General features: G+C 38.3%; 1 protein-coding gene across 1 annotated transcript; it reads left to right on the forward strand.

Annotated features, from left to right (window-relative positions):
- The first annotated feature begins 18124 nt into the window (after nucleotides 1–18124).
- On the forward strand, nucleotides 18125–18505 carry LOC147340382 (histone H2B type 1-H-like). Its single transcript, XM_086390170.1, has one exon. It carries the CDS (start codon nucleotides 18125–18127, stop codon nucleotides 18503–18505), a length of 381 nt encoding a protein of 126 aa, XP_086246296.1.
- Nucleotides 18506–21460: the final 2955 nt, after the last annotated feature.

The following is a 21460-nucleotide window of genomic DNA, read 5'->3' on the forward strand; positions in this document are numbered from 1 at the left end:
AATGTCTGGACATATCACCCACTCTCTGTTCACAGTCCCTAGCCTATGCTTTGAACCTAGAAGGTACTCAGTAAGTCCCTTTGGAGATGCATAAATGTGTGAATAAAGCAGTCATGTGCTAGCTGTTTTCCTTTTTGGTGAAAACTCTTCCCAGCTGCCTTCCCCACTCCTGCCCAATTAAGCAATGCAGACATTCCTGTTCTTTTATAGCTTAGCTTAACAAGACTTGGATTTCAGGGTAGGATTTTTTTGCCCAGGCAACTTGTTCACTTCTCACTCTCTGCCTGGTCTCTAGGAGACAGATTAACCTAACTTGATAACATTTCGTCTTCCTGACTAGGTGCCTTAGCTATATAGTGAGAAAAGTGTATATTTCCTCCTTTTTTTTTTTTTTTAAACTGTCCTGAGGATTTGAGGGGATTATGGGGGATTCTGATTTGAGGTTTTGAAGTTTCTCTTCCAAATCCAATTCATGCCACTCTGTACTTATTCTACCAGGGTGATCGCATCAATTCACATAATTTTAATTTCCACCTCTCTGTTAATGGCTGCCATGAAGTGTTGTGCTGGTAAATATTTAACCATGGGTTCTCTGAGGGAAAAGAAAAACTTCCTGATTTATAGTGTTTGCTAATTTCCATTGCGTAAATACCTCCAGAATGTTGGGTTTCAAGTTACCAGCAGAACATCACTGAATAGAGAGATGGAAAGAGATACAAGATAGCATACCATCATATAACATTTCCACCATACAAACACAAAAATATAAATAATCTCAAGAGCATAGAAAAAAATAAGAAGTGGTGAGTTTTTAGTTTTTACTTTTTTAATAAATTTAATAAGTTTATATAATTTAAATTTCAATAACTATTATATTTAATATCCAGCTCACTAAATCTCTGAAGATTTAGCAGTCTCTTACGATCCATTACAAGCCAGCTCCAGCCCACCACTGATCACATGTGATGGTCTCCCAAGCGATGGTCTCCCAAGCATATGTCTGCAGCCTAGATCACTTTCCTCAATTCCACACCTGTGTACACAATCTAGATTTCACCTCTACATGGATGTTCAACAGATCTCTAACACATCTCAACAACTGTAGAAAGTGAAAATGAAGTCGCTCAGTCATGCCTGACTCTTTTCAACCCCATGGACTGTAGCCTACCAGGCTCCTTCATCCATGGGATTTTCCAGGCAAGAATACTGGAGTGGGTTGCCATTTCCTTCTCTAGTCAACAACTGTATTCTCCATCAATTCTCACTGTCCAAAGTCTACTTCACATTTTGTCTTCCCTGTCTCAGAAAATGGTACCACTAGCCACCAATCACCCAAGTCAGAAACCTGGGAATCATCTTTGACTTCTCTCTCTTTCCCACTCCAGTACTCTTGCCTGGGAAATCCCATGGATGGAGGAACATGGTAGGCTACAGTCCATGGGGTCGCAAAGAGTCAGACACGATTGAGTGACTTCACTTTATCACTTTAAGTTACTCAAATATCCCTGGGCCTTGTCAATCCTAACTTTTTGGCCCTTCCCCCTGCTATTGCCTTAGTTTAGGCTTCTTCATCTCATGCCTAGAACATGACAACAATCTCCCAACTGGTCTACCTGAATTTCCACCATATCTCCCTAGTAATCTATCCTACACAAAATGACTAGAATGAAATTCAAAACTCACCATGTCAATAACAAGCTTAAAACTCCTCAGTGGAGATTGACTTCCAACAATGGCAATGTGAGGAGCTCCACTCACCACTCCTCAGTGAAACTGGTGAAAAGTATTTTGGAAATAATAAATCTCTGGAAATGGTCCTAAGAGCAAACAGCAAATGAAGAAACATCTGTTCAAGAAAAGCTGCAAAAAATCAGTTAAAATGGTAAGAATCTGTGGTGTTTGAACCAAGACCACATCCTCCATCCCCATTTTAGTGCAAGTTGGGTAACTGCACTCCAAACTTCTGCAGCTGATAACACAGGGTTCCTTCTCCCCAGCTCCCAATCAGAGGGTTTTCTTCCCATGAGAAGCAAGACTTCAGCATTTCTCATCCTGTCCTCAGCTACACATTGCTAAGCCTAAGTCCTGGGTGACTGTGCTCAAGAGGTGGTGTCTCACTTCTTCCACTCAGCCTCCACTCATGGCATGGAGACTCAGCCTTAATGAGCCATGCTGAGAATACTGGGGCCCTCATTGTCCTTTCCCTGCCTCTGCTGCTGCTGCTGCTAAGTCACTTTAGTCGTGTCCGACTCTGTGTGACCCTATGGACAGCAGCCCACCAGGCTCCCCTGTTCCTCCATGGCAGGAGAGGAAAGCCAAGAGGACTTCAGGTTACGAAGTGCCGCCTCCCCCGCCCCCACCACCAGAAAATTAGCTCCTGGAGTGGGAATATTGCTCAGAGAGAGGACTGCCATTTCCTCATCCAGCTCCAGAGCATTGGCTCCGGGATTTTACCTGGGGGGCAGGGGAGAGAAGCAACCATAAAACAGATAGATCCTAATCTCTTACCAAAGGAACTGATTCTATTTGCAACAGATCTTGAAGATGTACAAACTTAAGGAAACTCTCAAGAGTGGTGGAGGTTGCAGTGAAAAGCAATTGAGAGGATTGGGAGGTGTTCAAGGATTTTAATAAAGATACAGTCTAGGCTGTGGGCAGGCTAGTTTACAAGAGAGAACTTGGGAATAATTCAGCTTGAGGAGCCCTCTTAGGGTCAGAACGAATATCAAACACTGAACTCAGAAACTATTGCTTCTTAGAAAATGAAAATCCTGGAGTTTAAAAATATAATAATTGAACTTCTTGCTTCTGTTCCTCATAAGGAGCTAGGAACGTTGCCACTCCATTCTAACAACAAGTAAAAAGCTGAACAGATCAAAGCATCAACAAATCTTCTTGAATCCATGAGAGAAAAGAAGACACAAGGCAAACTGCTACTGTTAAGATTAGAGACAGACAGCCAAATAAGGATTATCATAGATTACTTCAGAAGAAACTTACCAGCAGAAACCACCACGGGAACCAGTGCCAGGGGGTTGGAACTGTAATTGACAGTTTTCTGGAGTCTAAATGCAGAAAACTCTGAAAAACTTAAAAACTCCATAGCAACCCAGCTGTGGTAGAGTCCCAGAGTACTTTGGGATTTACCTCCAGGAGCTCAATCAGTTTCCATAGTAAGTACTAGAGAAAAATCCCCTTAGGCTTCCAGCAGAGGAAGGGAAAAAGAACCATTTTGAGGTACTCCAGAGAACTGCTCTTAACAAGGGCTGCCGTCAGGGAAACCTTATTAATCAGAGTAACCTGCTAGAGTATTATCAGAACGTTCCAGTGGAAGAGAAATATCCAAATCTAGCTGTCTCTAGTCATGCTCTCCCACTGAGGGGGAGAGAAAAAGACTGAGAAACACTCATGAAGTTCCAAATCCAGAGGTATATGCATACTAAAATACTAGAACCTACTCATAGAACTATAGAATGTTTCCCATACCCACACTTCACCTCTACATTAATAAAGGCCCATTTGCAACGTATTTTAACCTTGTATATTTTGTTCAGCTATCAAGAAAAAAATTATAAGGCAAGTCAAAAATTAAAAACACAGTTTGAAGAAACACACCAAGCAACAGAACCAGATATGGCAAAGGTGTTGGAATTACCAGACAGAGAATTTAAAGCAACTGCAATGAATATGCTAAGGGCTTTAATTGATGAAGTAGACAGCATGCAAGAACACATGATCAATGCAAACACAGGGATAGAAATCCCAGAAAAAGAATAAAAATGAAATTCTAAAGATAAGAAAACACTATAACAAAAACAAAGAATTCCTTTGATAGGCCTCTTACTAGATTAGATATGGGTAAAAAGGGGATGTCTATGCTAGAAGATATACCAATCAGATCAGATCAGATCAGATCAGTCGCTCAGTGATGTCCGACTCTTTGGGACCCCATGAATCGCAGCACGCCAGGCCTCCCTGTCCATCACCAACTCCCAGAGTTCACTGAGACTCACGTCCATCGAGTCAGTGATGCCATCCAGCCATCTCATCCTCTGTCATCCCCTTCTCCTCCTGCCCCCAATCCCTCCCAGCATCAGAGTCTTTTCCAATGAGTCAACTCTTCGCATCAGGTGGCCAAAGTACTGGAGTTTCAGCTTTAGCATCATTCCTTCCAAAGAAATCCCAGGGCTGATCTCCTTCAGAATGGACTGGTTGGATCTCCTTGCAGTCCAAGGGACTCTCAAGAGTCTTCTCCAACACCACAGTTCAAAAGCATCAATTCTTCAACTCTCAGCCTTCTTCACAGTCCAACTCTCACATCTATGCATGACCACAGGAAAAACCATAGCCTTGACTAGACGGACCTTTGTTGGCAAAGTAATGTCTCTGCTTTTGAATATTCTATCTAGGTTGGTCATAACTTTCCTTCCAAGGAGTAAGCGTCTTTTAATTTCATGGCTGCAGTCACCATCTGCAGTGATTTTGGAGCCCAAAAAAATAAAGTCTGACACTGTTTCCACTGTTTCCCCATCTATTTCCCATGAAGTGATGGGACCAGATGCCATGATCTTCGTTTTCTGAATGTTGAGCTTTAAGCCAACTTTTTCACTCTCCACTTTCACTTTCATCAAGAGGGTTTTTAGTTCCTCTTCACTTTCTGCCATAAGGGTGGTGTCATCTGCAAATCCTCAAAAACCTAAAAGAAAACAAAGATTAAAAAAAAAAAAAAGATATCCAAGGACTAAGAAAACCTTCCAAACTAGAATCATATGGAGAAGGAAGACAGGAATTAAAGAAATATTTGAAACAATAATGACTGAAAATTTATGCAAATTAATGTCAGACACCAAACCGTAGATGCAGGAAGCTCAAAGAATACCCAGCAGGTTAAATATCCAAAAAGCAATACCTAAGTATATCATTTTCAAGTTACAAAATGTAAAACATAAAGAAAAATCCTAAAATAAGCCAAAGGGGGAGAAAACACCTTACCTATAGAGGAATAAAGATAAGAATTATATCCAGTTTCTCTTTAGAACCATACAAGTAAGATGAGAGTGGAATGTAATATTTAAAGTATTGAGAGAAAGTAACTACTAACCTAAAATTCTGTACCCAACAAAATTATTCTTCAAAAGTGAAGGAGAAATAAAGACTTTCTCAGACAAAGAAAAATTGAGGGAATTTGTTACTAGTAGACCTGCTGCTGCTGCTGAGTCACTTCAGTCGTGTCCAACTCTATGCAACCCCATAGACGGCAGCCTACCAGGCTCCCTCGTCCCCAGGATTCTCCAGGCAAGAACACTGTAGTGGGTTGCCATTTCCTTCTCCAATGCATGAAAGTGAAAAGTGAAAGTGAAGTCACTCAGTCGTGTCCAACCCTCAAAGACCCCATGGACTGCAGCCTACCAGGCTCCTCCGTCCATGGGATTTTCCAGGCAAGAGTACTGGAGTGGGGTGTCATTGCCTTCTCCAACTAGTAGACCTACTTTTCAAGAAATGTTAAAAGATGTTCTATGGAGAGAAAGTAAATAATATAGGTCAAAATCTTGAATCTACAGGAAGAAAGAAAAAGTATCAAAGAAGAAATAAAGATAAAATTAAAAGTTTTATTTTTCTTAGTTGAGCTAACAGGTAACAGTTTATTCAAAATAAAAATAGATACAGTGTATAAATAATATATGCTTATAGATATTTTATATATATTTAAGTATACTTATATATAAAATGAATAACAAGAATGATACAAGAGATAAGAAGAAGGAGCAAGGATTGTTTTGGTATTATAAGGTACACTACCTTTGAAGAGGTACAATGTTATTTGAAAATACACTTGGATTAGTTACAAATGTATGTTGAAAATTCTAAAGTGTTAATCACTCAGTTATGTCCAACTCTTTGCGATCCCATGAACTGTAGCCCACCAGGCTCCTCTGTCCATGGAATTCTTCAGGCAAGCATACTGGAGTGGTTAGCCATTCCCTTCTCCTGGGGATTTTCCCTACCCAGGGATCAAACCCAGGTCTCCTGCATTGCGGCAGATTTTTTATCATTTGAACCACTAGGAAGCCCTGCAAATTCTAGGACAACCACTAAAAATGTATAACTGAGTGCTCAATTAAAACAACAAAAGGCAAAACAGAGTGAAAGACAATATGAACAAAGAACATACTGATTCTATATCTTGGCTATTGTAAATAATGCTGAAAAGAACATTGAAGAGCATATAACTTTAGGAATTAGTGGTTTTGTTTTGTTTTGTTTTGTTTTTGAAATACCAAAGAAGTAAGTTTGCTTGTATTCTTAACTGAGACACTCCAAACTATTTTCCATGTAGCTGCACCAATTTACAATCCCAACAGTGCATGAGGGTTCCCTTTTCTCCATATACAAATCCTTGTATTTATTGTCTTTTTGATGATAGCAATTCTGACAAATGTGAGGTGATATCTCATTGTGGTTTTAATTTGCATTTCCATGTTGATTATTAATGTTGAGCATTTTTCCTGTGTCTGTTGTACATCTGTGTGTCTTTTTTTCAATGTCTATTAAGTTTCTCTATTTTTTACTAGTTTTTTTTTTTATGTTGAGTTGTGTGGATTCTTTGTATACTTTGGATATTAAGCCCTAATCAGATATGCCTTTTTCAAACATCTTCTCCCATTAAGTAGGTTGCATTTTCATTTTGTTGACAGTTTCCTTCACAGTGTGAAAGGTTTTTAGTTTGACTAGGTCCCATTTTTTAAATATTTGCTCTTGTTTCCCTTATCTGAGGAGACATAGGCAAAAAAAATATTGCTAAGACAGATGCCAAAGAGCATACTGTCTATGTTTTCTTCTAGGATTTTTATAGTTTCATGTCTTACATGTTTTACATTTAAGTCTTTAGTCCATTTTGAGTTCATTTTTATGTATGGTGTTATAAAGCAAACTGATTCTTTTATGGGCTTCTCTGGTGGCTCAGCTGGTAAGGAATCCACCTGCAATGTGGGAGACCTTCCCTGGGTTGGGAAGATCCTCTGGAAAAGGGAATGGCTACTCACTCCAGTATTCTGGCCTGGAAAATTCCATGGACTATATAGTCCAAGGGGGTCACAAAAAGTTGGATATGATATATGTAGCTGTCCAGTTTTTCCAGCACCACTTGTGTTTTCTCTATTATTTATTCCTGCCTCATTTGTCATAGATTAATTGATCATAGGTGTATGGGGTTATTTCTGGGCTTTCTATTTGGTTCCATTTATCTATGTATCTGTTTTTGTGCCAATACTGTACTGTTTTGATTACTATAACTTTGTAGTATATTTTGAAATCATGGAGTGTGAGACCACCTTTGTTCTTCTTTCTCAAGAATTTTTGGTTATCAAGGGTCTCTAATGTTGTACTATTTGTGGCCATTCTGTGAAAAAAAAATGCCTTTGGTATTTTGATAGAGATTACATTGAATCTATAGATTGCCTTGAGTAGTGTGGTCATTTTAACAATATCAATACTTTCAATCCATGAGCACAGTGTATCTATCCATTTGTTTGTATGACCTTCAACTTCTTTCACCAGCGTCTTATAAAGTTTTCTGAGTACAAATCTGCTTTGCATAGATTTATTCCTAGGTATTTTATTCTTTTGGTGCAATTATAAATGAGATCATTTTCTTAACTTCTCTTAAATTATCTTTCTGATAATTTACTGTTAGTCTAAAGAAACACAAAAAATTTATATTAAATTGTGTCCTACAGTATTACTTAAATTATTTATTAGTTCTAATAATGTTTTGGTGGCATCTTTAAGATTTTATATAGTAAGTTTAGTGTCATGTCATCTGTAAACAGTGACAGTTTTGCTTTTTCCATTAATATTTAGATTCCTTTTATTTTTTTTTTCCTGTCTGATTGATGTTGTGAGGACTTCAAATACTATGTTGAGAAAAAATAGCTAGAGTGGGCAACCTTGTTTTGTTCCCGATTATAGAGAAAATGCTGTCAGCTTTTCACCACTGGGTATGATGTCTGTTAGCTTGTCATATGCGGCATTAATTATGTTGAGATATGCTTCCCCTCTGGCTCAGCTGGTAAAGAATCCTCCTGCAATGAGGGAGACCTGGGTTCAATCCCTGGGCTGGGAAGATCCCCTGGAGAAAGGAATGGCTACCCACTCCAGTATTCTGGCCTGGAGAATTCCATGAATGGTATAGTCCATGGGATCGCAAAAAATCGGACGCAACTGAGTGACTTTCACTTTCATGTTACCTCTATAACCACTTTGTTAATAGTTATTATCATAAATGGATGTTGAATTTTGTCAAAAGTTTATCTATTGATATTATTATATAATTTTTCTTCTATTTGTAAATGTTGTGTATCACACCAATTGTTTTGCAGATATTCAACCAGATTTGAAACATTGGGATAAATCCCACTTGATCATGGTGTATGATCCTTTTCATGTACTGTTGAATTTGGATTGCTAATACTGTAAGTTCCCTACACATGGAAGAGTTTCATTCTGAGAGTGCAATTTGTTTGAAAGTGCAGCAAAGTTAGCCTAGATACTCAGCTAACACAATCAGCTATATAGTATTGGACTGTAACAGGTTTATAATACTTTTCACACAAATGATACATTAAAAACAAACAAAAAATAAAGAAAACACTTTTAATCTTATAGTATAGTACCTTGAAAAGTACAGGAGTACAGTACAACAGCTGGCATACAGGGGCCAGCATCAAGTGAACAAACAAGAAGAGTTACTGACTGGAGGAGGGAGAGGAGGTAGGAGATGGTAGAGCTTAAGGATTGTCAGGAATAAGAGACAGAAGGCAAGCTGTAATTTCATTCATAACTGATGTTGATGACACAGGTTCTGGTTCCCTGCTGGTTTCAATTCTATCTACCTTCTTGAAAAAATGATCCAGTGATTTCTGGGTAGTAGCCCTTTTTTTCTCATCATAGATGACACGGTAGCACTGGATTGCATTCTGAACAGCTGTCCTGTGCCTCAAAAACTAACAATGCATCCCCAAACAAAAAAATCCCCTGCTATTTCCTGAATTGTGACTCTCTTTGGTTCCTCAGTTACTACTTCTTCCTGATTTTCTTTGTCCTTTCTCTGGGCCTTCAGTTACATCACATCTTCATTAGCAAGCTCCTCATGTTGCACAGCAAAGAGTTCAATGTTAAGGAACGAGCAACATCTACCATCTTTTCACCTCACTCCACTCTCTCAATTATTTTCACTTTTGTTTCTATCATTATCACTTGATGCTTCTTAGCAGTACTGACTATTACTACATCACCACTGCTTTTATGCTTGCTTCTGGATATCCTGGGTCTGAAATAAAGATACTCTACTACTGTATTCTACACAATACTTTACAGTAAAGTGCATAAAGGCACAACCACTTGAGGAGGATGCATGCACATGACAATGTATGCCAGACATGTGAACCAACTTACATCATTGGACATGTGAACGCACATTCACATCTTTGAAAGTTCACAACTTGAAGGTTTATATGTAGGGGACTTTTTTCTGACTTGTTTTTCTGAGGATTTTTGCATCTGTATTCATCAGAGAAAAGTTACAACCAATATTGACCTGTAATTTTCTTTCCTTATGGTATCTTTACCTGGTTTTGACATCAGTGTGACATGGCCCATGTAGAATGAGGTCAGAAATATTCCTTCCTCTTACATTTTTTGAAATAATTTCAGAAGGGTTTATGTTAACTCTTCTTTAAATGTATGGAAGAATTCAATCATGAAATGGTCTGGTTCAGGACTTTTATTTACTGGGAATATTGTTTTATTCCAGATTCAATTTCATTACATATAATTGTTGATAGTTCCTATTTTTTCCTCAGTCTGAGGGAGGTTATACATTTGTAGAAAGTGTCCCCTTTTTTTGATTGTCCATTTTATTGGCATATAATTGTTCTTAAGAATCTCTTACAATCCTTTGCATTTCTGTAATACCAGTTGTAACTTCTCTCTCTGATTTTATTTATTTGTGTCTTCTCTCTTTTTCCTTGATGAGTCTGGCTAAAGGTTTATCAATTTTGTCTATCTTTACAGAGAACCAGATTTCAGTTTCATTGATCTTTTCTACGTTGTTTTTAGTTCTATTTCATTTATTTCCGCTCTGATCCTTATTATTTTTTTTTCCTACTAAGTTTAGGTTTTGTTTGTTGCTCTTCTTAGAGTTCCTCAATGTGTAAGGTTAGATGATTTATTTCAGATTTTTCTTATTTCCTGAGGTAGGCTTGTGTCACTGCAATTTCCTTTTAAAGATTCTTCCCTTGCATTCCATAGGTTTTTGGATTATTGTGTTTCTCTTTTAATTTGTTGCCGGATATTTTTTTATTTCCTCTTTGACTTCCTCAGTGGTGCATTGGTTGTTTAGTAGCATATTGTTTAGCCTTCACATGTCTTCAGTCAGTTCAGTCGCTCAGTTGTGTTTGAATCTTTACCACCCCTTGGATTACAGGCTTCTCTGTCTATCACCAACTCCCAGACCTTGTTCAAACTCACGTCCATCAAATTGGTGATGTCATCCAACCATCTCATCCTCTGTCGTCCCCTTCTCCTCCTGCCTTCAATCTTTCCCAGCATCAGGATCCTTATCAATGAGTCAGTTCTTCATATCAGGTGGCCAAAGTATAGGAGCTGCAGCTTCAGCATTATTCCTTCCAATAATATGCAGGGTTGATTTCCTTTAGGATTGATTGATTTGATCTCCTTGCAGTCCAAGGGACTGTCAAGAGTCTTCCCGAATGCCACAGTCAAAAGCATCAATTTTTTTGGTGCTCAGCAGTATTTATGGCCCAACTCTCACATCCATACATGACTACTGGAAAAACCATAGCTGTAACTATATGGACCTCTGTCGGCAAAGTAATGTCTGTGTTTTTTAATGTGCTATCTAGGTTGGTCATAGCTTTTCTTCCAAGGATCAAAAGTCTTTTAAATTCATGGCTTCAGTCACCATCTGCAGTATTTTGGAGCCCAAGAAACTAAAGTCTGTCACTGTTTCCATTGTTTCCCCATCTATTTGCCATGAAGTGATGGGACCAGATGCCATGATCTTCGTTTTTTGAATTTTGAGTTCTAAGCCAGCTTTTTCACTCTCCTCTTTCACTTTCATCAGGAGGATCTTTAGTTCTTCTTTGCTTTATGCCATAAGTGTGGTGTCATCTGCATATCTGAGGTTATTGATATTTCTCCTGGCAATCTTGATTCCAGCTTGTGTTTCATCCATTTTGACATTTTCTATAATGTACTCTGCATATAAGTTAAATAAGCAAGGTGACAATATACAGCTGTGACGTACTCCTTTCCCAATTTGGAACCAGTCTGTTGTTCCATGTCCAGTTCTGTTTCTTCTTCATCTGCACACAGATTTCTCAGGAGGCAGGTAAGGTGGTCTGGTATTCCCATCTCTTTAGGAATGTTCCACAGTTTGTTGTGATCTACAGAGCCAAAGGCTTTAGTATAGTCAATGAAGCAGAAATAGATGTTTTTCTGAATTTTTCTTTTTCTATGATACAACAAATGTTGGCAATTTGATCTCTGGTTCCTCTGCCTTTTCTAATTCCAACTTGAAATCTGGAAGTTCTCCATTCACATATTATTGAAGCCTAGCTTGGAGAATTTTGAGCATTACTTTGCTAGTGTGTGAGATAAGTACAACTGTGCAGTAGTTCGAACATTCTTTGAGATTGCCTTTCTCTGGAATTGGAATGAAAACTGACCTTTTCCAATCCTGTGGCCACTGCTGAGTTTTCCAAATTTGCTGGTATATTGAGTGCAGCACTTTCACAGCATCATATTTAGGACTTAAAATAGCTCAACTGGAATTCCATCACCTCCACTAGCTTTGTTCATAGTGATGCTTCCTAAGGCCCACTCAACTTTGCACTCCAGGATGTCTGGCTCTAGGTGAGTGATAACACCATTGTGGCTATCTGAGTCATTAAGATCTTTTTTAAAATAGTTTTTCTGTATATTCTTGCCACTCTTCTTAATATCTTCTGCTTCTCTTAGGTCCATACTATTTCTTTCCTTTATTGTGCCATCTTTGCTTGAAATGTTCCCTTGGTATCTCTAATTTTCTTGAAGAGATCTCTAGTCTTTCCCATTCTATAGTTTTCCTCTATTTGTTTGCATTGATCATTTGGGAAAGCTTTCTTATCTCTCCTTGCTATTCTTTGGAACTCTACATTCATTTGCATATATCTTTCCTTTTCTTCTTTGCCTTTTACATCTCTCCTTTTCTCAGCTATTTGTAAAGCCTCCTCAAACAACCATTTTGCCTTTTTTGCATTTCTTCTTCTTGGGGAAGGTTTTGATCACCACCTCCTGTACAATATTATGAATATCTGCCCATAGTTCTTCAGGCCCTCTATCTATCAGATCTAATCCCTTGAATTGATTTGTCACTTCCACTGTATAATCATAAGGGATTTGTTTTAGGTCATACCTGAGTGGTCTAGTGGTTTTCCCTACTTTCTCTAAGTCTGAATTTGCAATAAGGAGTTCATGATCTGAGCCACAGTCAGCTCCCAGTCTTGTTTTTGCCGAATATATAGAGCTTCTCCATCTTCAGCTACAAAGAATATAATCAATCTGATTTTTGTATTGACCATCTGGTGATATCCATGTGTAGAGTCATCTCTTGCGTTGTTGGAAGGGGGTGTTTGGTATGACCAGTGCGTTCTCTTGGCAAAAGTCTTTTAGCCTTTGCCCTGCTTATTTTGTACTCCAAGGCCAAACTTGCCTGTTACTCCAGGTATTTCTTGACTTCCTACATTCCAGTCCCCTATGATGAAAAGGACATCTTTTTTTTTTTGGTGTTAGTTCTAGAAGGTCTTTAAGTCACATGTCTTAGTCATGTGCAATTTTTTTCTTGTGGTTGATTTCCACTTGCATACTGTTGTTGTTGGAAAAATTCTTGAATGGTTTCAATTTTATTAGATTTGAGGCTTGTTTTGAGCCTAGTATGTGATCTATCCTAGACAGTGTTCCTTGTGCACTTGAAAATAATGTATATTCTTCTCCTTTGGGATGGAATGTCCTATATGTATATTAAATGCATCAGTCTAACATCATTTAAGGCATTTCCATATTGATTTTCTATCTGGATGATCTATTCAGGATGTAAATGAGATGTTAATGTCTCCTGCTAATATTGTGTTAATGTCAACTTCTCCCATTAAGTCTGTTAATATTTGGTCTATATATTTAGTTTTTCCTATTTTGGTTACATACATATTTATAAATGTTATATCTTCTTATTGGATTGAAGTTTTTATCATTATTTAATGTCTTTCTTTGTCTCTTGTTACAACTTTTGTTGTAAATCTATTTTATCTTATATAAGTATTGCTACTTCAGCTTTCATTTTGTTTCCATTTGCATGAAATACCTTTTTCTATCTCCTCACTTTCAGTGTATGTACGTACTTAGATCTGAAATGAGTCTCTTGTAGACAGCATTTATATGTCTTGTTTTTAATCCATTCAGCCATTACCTGTATTCAATTGAAGTATTTTGTCCATTTACATTTAAATTAATTCTTGATAGGTATATAGATGCTGTCATTTTGTTAACTATTTTCTGGTTTTTTGGTAGTGTTTTTGTTATTCTCTTCTCTATGACTTGATAACTAACTTTGGTATATGTTTGGATTCCTTTCTCCTCTTTGTGCATAGGTTTTTGGTTTGCAGGAGCCCTGAGGTTTATACATGTTGTTGCTGTTCTGTTGCTCAATCATGTCAGAATCTTTGCCACCCCGTGGACTGCAGTGTGCCAGGCTTCCCTGTCCTTCACTATCTCCCAGAGATTGCTCAAACTCATGTCTATTGAGTCGATGGTGCCATCCAACCATCTCATCGTCGTCCCCTTCTCCTCCTGCCTTCAATCTTTCCCAGCATCAGGGTCTTTTCCAATGAGTCAGCTCTTCACATCAGGTGGCCAAAGTATTGGAACTTCAGATTCAGCATCAATCCTTCCAATGAATATTCAGGTTTTATTTCCTTTAGGATTGACTGGTTTTGTCTCCTTGAAGTTCATTTAAGTTTATGTACTGTTGAAGCCTAGCTTGAAGGATTTTTGAGAATTACCTTGTTATTATGTGAAATAAGCACAATTGTACAGTAGTTTGAACATTCTTTTACATTGCCTTTCTTTGGGATTGGAATGAAAACTGACCTTTTCCAGTCCTGTGGTCACTGCTGAGGTTTCCAAATTTGCTAACATATTGAGTGTGGTACTGTAACAGCATCATCTTTTAAGATTTGAAATAGCTCAGCTGGAATTCCATCACCTCCACTAAATCAACTAACAGGAAGGGATCACAGCCTCATGCATCAGCAGAAAATTGGATTAAAGATTTACTGAGCATGTCTCTGCCCACCAGAGTAAGACCCAGGTTTCCCCACGGCCAGTCCCTCCCATCAGGAAGCTTGCACAAGCCTCTTATCCATCTTATCCATCAGAAGACGGATGGAAGAAGCAAGAGCTATAATCCCACAGCCTCCAGAATGAAAACCACAATCACAGAAAGCTAACCAAATTGATCACATGGATCACAGCCTTGTGTGGCTTAATGAAGCTATGAGCCATGCCATGCAGAGCCACCAAATACAGATGGGTCATGGTGGAGAGTTCTGTTGTTCACTGGAGAAGGAAATGGCACAGTATGATTCCTTCTGTTGTATTTTTAATTTCGGTTATTGTATTCTTGAGCTGTTTGGTTCTTCTTTATATTTTTTAGTCTTTGTTAAATTTCTATGTTCATTCATTCTTTTCCTGAATTCATTGATCATCTTTACAATCATTAACTTGAACTCTTTATTGTGTTGATTGCTTATCTCCACTTGGCTTTATTCTTCTGGGATTTTGTCTTGTTCCTTTGTTCTGAACCAATTTTTCTGTCATCTCATTTTGCCTAAGTTCCTGTGTTTATTTCTATGTGTTATGGAGGTTTGGTTACATTTACTGATCTTAGAGAAATGGACTTATGTAGGATATGTTCTACTGCACTCAGAAGCATACTTCCTTCTGGTCACCAAAGTTGTATGCTCTAAGGGTACCATCTATGTGGGCCCTTATGTGTTAGTGGAGCCATCTACTGTGGGTAGACAGATGGGTGTGGCTGGTCCCTGGCCCAGTTGGCTTTCAGGCCTGCCTCATGCTGGGCTGCCTGCTTGATGGTGGGCACGGCCAAGTCCTGGTGCATCTGGTTGTGTAGACAAGTAGAACTGGGAGCTAGGTGGCTCCAAGGCCAAGGGGGCCCAGGGCTGGTACCAGCCCCCAGTGCTAATAGGCTAGAGGAAGGACTCCAGAGCTATCATTGTCAGCACCAGTGTCTTTGTGGTAGAATGAGCTCCCCAAAATGGCTTCCAAGTATCTGTGTCTCCAAGGTAAGTCCCAGTAGCCTCCTGCCCTTCAGGAGACACCAAGATCAGCAAGTGTGTATAACTCATATTCCTTTCAAATTATTGCTGCTGTACTGGGACTTGGAATGTGTAAGAGTTTGCATGTGCCATTGAAGAGCAGAGTATCAGTTTCCTACAGCCCTTCAGCTCTCCTGTACAGAAACCTATTGGCCTTCAAAGCCAGACATTCTGAGGACTGTCTTCCTAGTGTAGGATCCTGAGTCTGGAGAGCATGATGTGGGGTTTGGACCACTTGCTCCTTGGATAGAATTTCTGCAATTGTAATTATACTCCCTTTTTTGTGGGTCATTGACCCAGAGGTGTGGGTCTTGACTATACTCCATCTATACCCCTTCCTCCTGTCTTGTTATGGATTAAAGCTTTACTGAGCAAGGCAAGCCCACCAGAGCAAGACCCAGTTTTTCCCATTGCCAGTCCCTCCTATCAAAAGGCTTATGCAAGCCTCTTAGCCTCATCCATCAGAGGGCAAACAGAAGAAGAAAGAAGAAGCACAGTCTCACAGTGGCTAAAATAAAAACCATATTACAGAAAGTTAATCATGATGAAAAAGCAGAAAGTTATTGGACAAGATAAAATCCCAGAAAAACAAATAAATGAAGTAGAGATAAGCAACCGTCCAGAAAAAGAATTCAGAATAATGATAGTGAAGATGATCCAGTATCTCAGGAAAAGAATGGAGGTAAAGATTGAGAAGATAAAATAAATGTTTACCAAAGGCCTAGAAGAACTAAAGAACAAACAAAGAGAGATACACTAGATACAAACTAGACACAAGCAGATATACTAGAAGGAATCAATAGCAGAATAACTGAGGCAGAAGAATGGATAAATGACCTGGAGGACAGAATAGTGTAAATCACTGCCATAGAACAGAATGTAGAAAAAAAAAAGAATGGAAAGAAACAAAGACAGCCTAAGAGACCCTTGGGACAACATTAAGCACACCAACATTTCACATTATAGAGGTCCCAGAAGAAGAGAGAAAGGACCTGAGGAAATATTTGTAGAGATAATAGCTTAAAACTTCCCTAACATGGGAAAGGAAATTAGTCAGCCAAGTCCAGGAAGCACAGAGAGTCCCAGGAAGAATAAACCCAAGGAGGAACACACTGAGACACATAGTAATCAAACAGACAAAAATTAAAGACTGATAAAATATTAAAAGAAACAAGGGAAAAACAACAAATAACATACTAGGGAACTCCCATCAGGCTATCAGCTGATTTCTCAACAGAAACTCTACAAGCCAGAAGAGAATGGATTTAAATTATATATTTAAAGTGATGAAAGGGAAGAACCTACAACCAAGAATACTCTACCCAGCAAGATTCTCTTTCAGATTTGATAGAGAAATCAGAAGCTTTCCAGACAAGCAAAAATTAAGAGAATTAAGCACCACCAAACCAGCTTTATGACAAATACTAAAGGAACTTCTCTAGGCAGGGAACACAAAAGAAGGGAAAGACCTACAGAAAATAAACCCAAAACAACTAACAAAATGGTAATAGGATCATACATATTGATGCTACCTTAAATGTAAATGGATTAAATACACCAACCAAAAGACATAGACTGACTGGGTGGATGAAAACATGTGCATGTATGCACTTTAACTTACCACATCACTCTGCTTGACTCCCCAAATTGTGTGTAATTGTTTTACATTGTTAAGTTAACCATGTTCCCATTATGGCTTGCAATTGTAATTCTCTTTTATTTTTTGTCTGGCTACTGATTGTGAAAACTGATAAATATCTTTTATTATTATGATTATATAACTATTACTCACTTAATACCATTGTATCATGATTGATCAACAGAAAAATAATAGAACTGTATATTGCCAAAAATAGAAAAACCTGCAATCACTTTTTAAATTCCAGATGCGTATCAGAATTATCTTGAAATTTTTTTTTAAAATACAAATGCTTGGGTGTTGCTTTTTTCCTCCAAAGCTCCAAATGTTTCTAATGAAAACAACTAGGCTATATGATGAGCTTTTACTTTTATCTAGTTTGTTTCACTTTTTCTAGTTCATATTCAGTGCTCCCATTTCATTTAGTTTACGTTCTCTAATTTCTCCATCTCTTCTTTTTTTGATGTTCTTTCTCAAGTTTTTATCAAGTGTAGTGGAAAAGCTTTTGTATACATATATATAAATATGTGTGCTTCTCTGGTGGCTCAGAGGTTAAAGCATATAATATATACTTTAGAGAACATGAATTTTTGTCTATCTAAAAAATTATGACATTTTGATTTCACTTGTTTGAATTAGTATGAATAGAATGCTAGATTTTTAATTGAAAAATAGATATGCAACAAGCAACAAAGATAGACTGTATAGCTTAGGGAACTATAGTCAATATCTTGTGATAATCTATGATGGAAAATAATTTCAAACATAATCTATGTGTATTTGTATAACTGAATCACCTCGCTGTGCACCTGAATCATTGTAAGTCAACTATACTTCAATAAAATATATATTTTAAAAAATAGAAAAAGTAAGTGGATGGAAAAAATTATACCATGCTAACACTAACTAGCGCTTCTGCACAGCAGAAGAAATGATCAACAAAATGAAACGACAACCTATGGAATGGGAAAAATTATTTGTAAGCCATATATTTGAAGATCTTTCTGTGTTGTTTGGTATTGTCATTATAGACATGCCTGAACCGGCTAGGTCTGCTCCTGCCCCTAAAAAGGGCTCTAAAAAAGCTATGACCAAGGCCCAGAAGAAGGACGGCAAGAAGTGCAAGAGCAGCCGCAAGGAGAGCTACTCCGTGTATGTGTACAAGGTGCTGAAGCAAGTCCATCCGGACACCGGCATCTCGTCCAAGGCCATGGGAATCATGAACTCCTTCGTCAATGACATTTTCGAGTGTATCGCTGGTGAGGCATCGTGCCTGGCACATTACAACAAGCACTCGACTATCACATCCAGGGAGATCCAGACTGCCATGCTCTTGCTGCTACCTGGGGAGCTGGCCAAGCATGCTGTGCCTGAGGGCACTAAGGCTGTCACCAAGTATACCAGCTCCAAGTAAATATGCCTAGCCGCTGTTAATGGAGAAGGCAATGGCACCCCACTCCAGTACTCTTGCCTGGAAAAATCCCATGGATGGAGGGCCTGGTGGGCTGTAGTCCATGGGGTCGCTAAGAGTTGGACACGACTGAGCGACTTCACTTTTCACTTTTTTTTTTCACTTAATATCCAAAAAATATAAAGAACTCAAACAACTCAACAGCAAAAACCCTAACAATCCAATTAAAAATGGGCATAGGACATGAAAAGACATTTTTCCAAGGAGACATGCAAATGGCCAACAAGTACATGAATAGATATTCAATATCACTAATCACTGGGAAGTGCAAATCAAAAGTACAATGAGGTATCACTTCATGCCTGTTGGAATGGCTTGCATCAAAAAACAGAGTTATTAAACCTGGTGAGGATGTAGAGAAAAGGAAGCCCTATAGCACTCTTGGTGTGATTGTAAAGTGTTATAGACATTTTGGGGGAAAAAATATAGAGCTTTCTCAAAAAATTAAAAATAGAACACCACATAACCCAATAATTCCACTTCTTCATATATATCCAAAGAAAATGAAAACTATATCAAAGAGATATATGCACACTTATGTTCACAGCAGCATTATTTATAATAGCCAAAATATGGAAACAGCCTTAGTGTCCATCAACAGATAAATGGATAAAGAAGTTGCTATACACACACACACACACACACACATACACACACACACACACACACACACACACATGATGGATTATTCATCCACAGAAAGAAGGAAATCCTGCCATATGTGACAACATGGATGGACTTTGAGAGCATTATGCTAAGTCAGACAAAGAAGGACAGATACTATATAATTTTACTTATATGCGGAACCAAAAGAAAAAAACACGCATAGGAAAAGAGGTCAGATTTGTAGTTACCATTGGCAGGAGGCAGAAGAGGTAGAATTGGAGGAAGATGGTCAAGGGAACAAACTTCCAGTTATAAGAGAAATAAGTACTAAGGATATAATTTGCAATATGGTGTACAGTGTAGAACACTGCTGTATGGTACATATGAAAGTTGTCAAGAGTGTAAATCCTAAAAGTTGTCATCCTAAAAAAATGTTTTTTTTTCATTTTGTTCTTTTTGTGTATCTATATGAGATGATGTATGTTAACTAAACTTACTGGGCCAATTATTTCACAATACAGTAGCCCCATCCTTATCCATGGGGTATACTATTCCAATATCCCCAATGGATGTTTGAAACCATGGATAGTACTGAAACCTATATATACCATGAATTTTCCTATACATACATATGATAAAACTCCAGGAGATAGTGAGGGGCATGGAGGCCTGGAATGCTACCTTCCATGGGTTTGCAAAAAGTCAGACACAACTTAATGACTGAACAACAAAACCATATGCTAAAGCTGAATTTATAAATTAGGCACAGTAAAAGATAAACAAAAATAACTACTTATAAAATAGAACAATTGTAACAACTTTCATGGCAAATAAAAGGAGAAAAGGTGGAATCAGTGACAGACTGGGCTCTAAAATCACTGTGGACGGTGACTACAGCCATGAAATTAGAAGATGATTGCTTCTTGGCAGAAAAGCTATGACAAACCTAGACAGTGTGTTAAAAAGCAAAAACATCACTTTGCAAACAAAGGTCCATATAGTCAAGGCTATGGCATTTCCTGTAGTCACATTAGGTTCATGAGAGCTGGACTGTGAAGAAGGCAGAGCACCAAAGAATTGATGCTTTCAAACTGTGGTGCTGGAGAAGACTCCTTAGAGTCCCTTGGACAGCAAGGAGATCAACCAGTCCATCCTAAAGGAAATCAGTGCTGAATATTCATTGGAAGGACTGTTGCTGAACCTGAAGCTCCAGTACCTGGTCACCAGATGTGAGCAGCTGACTCGTTGGAAGAGACACTGATGCTGGGAAAGATTGAAGGCAGAAGGAGAATAGGGTGTCAGAGAATGAGATGGCTGGATGACATTATTGATGCAATGGACATGAACTTGGGCAAACTCTGGAAGATGGTGAAGGACAGAGAGGTCCGGCATGCTGCAGTTCATGGAGTTACAAAGAGTTGGCCATTATTGGGTGACTGAACAACTGCAACAACAATACAGTAAAAGTTATGTGACTGGTCTCACTCTCTTTTTCCTCTCTGAAAATATCTTGATGTATAAATTTAATGCCTTTTCCATCTTAACTGCACATTTATGCACTATCGCCATAAATTTTGCAGTTCAATGTATGACAGCAAAACTAGCATGAATTTCCTTTTTCTTCACAATTTCATGAATAGAAGAATTGTTCTTACCGTAGATCTTAGCAACTTCAGCATATGATTTTTTTTCTTTCCTTATAAAGTCAAGAACTTTTACCTTTTCACTTAAAGGAAGCACTTTATAACTTGTCTTTGGCATATCCAAATTGCTAGCATCACTATTCTTGTCCTTTGGGGCCATTATTAAATAAAATAAGGCTTACTTTGGGGCTCCAAAATCACTGCAGATGGTGGTTGCAGCCATGAAATTAAAAGACGCTTTCTCCTTGGAAGAAAAGCGATGACAAACATAGACAGCATATTAAAAAGCAGAGACATTACTTTGCCAACAAAGGTCCGTCTAGTCAAAGCTATGGTTTTTCCAGTAGTCATGTATGGGTTTGAGAGTTGAACCATAAAGAAAGCTGAGCTCAAGAGAACTGATGCTTTTGAACTGTGGTGTTGAGAAGACTCTTGGAGATATCCTTGGACCGCAAGGATATCCAACCAGTCGATCCTAAAGGAAATCAGTCCTGAATATTCATTGGAAGGACTGGTGCTGAAGCTGAAACTCCAATACTTTGGCCACTTGATGTGAAGAACTGACTCATTGGAAAAGACCCTGATGCTGGAAAAGATTGAAGGTGGGAGGAGAAGGCGACAACAGAGGATGAGATGGTTCGATGGCATC

This window comes from Bos grunniens, chromosome X (genome assembly GCF_055505025.1).
Source record: "Bos grunniens cultivar Pamir isolate PY7600 chromosome X, Bosgru_T2T1.0, whole genome shotgun sequence".
NCBI classification, from domain to species: domain Eukaryota; kingdom Metazoa; phylum Chordata; class Mammalia; order Artiodactyla; family Bovidae; genus Bos; species Bos grunniens.

Excerpts from the sequence above, each read along its gene's own strand:
- LOC147340382 (XM_086390170.1), top strand. The coding sequence starts at position 18,125 with ATGCCTGAACCGGCTAGGTCTGCTCCTGCCCCTAAAAAGGGCTCTAAA.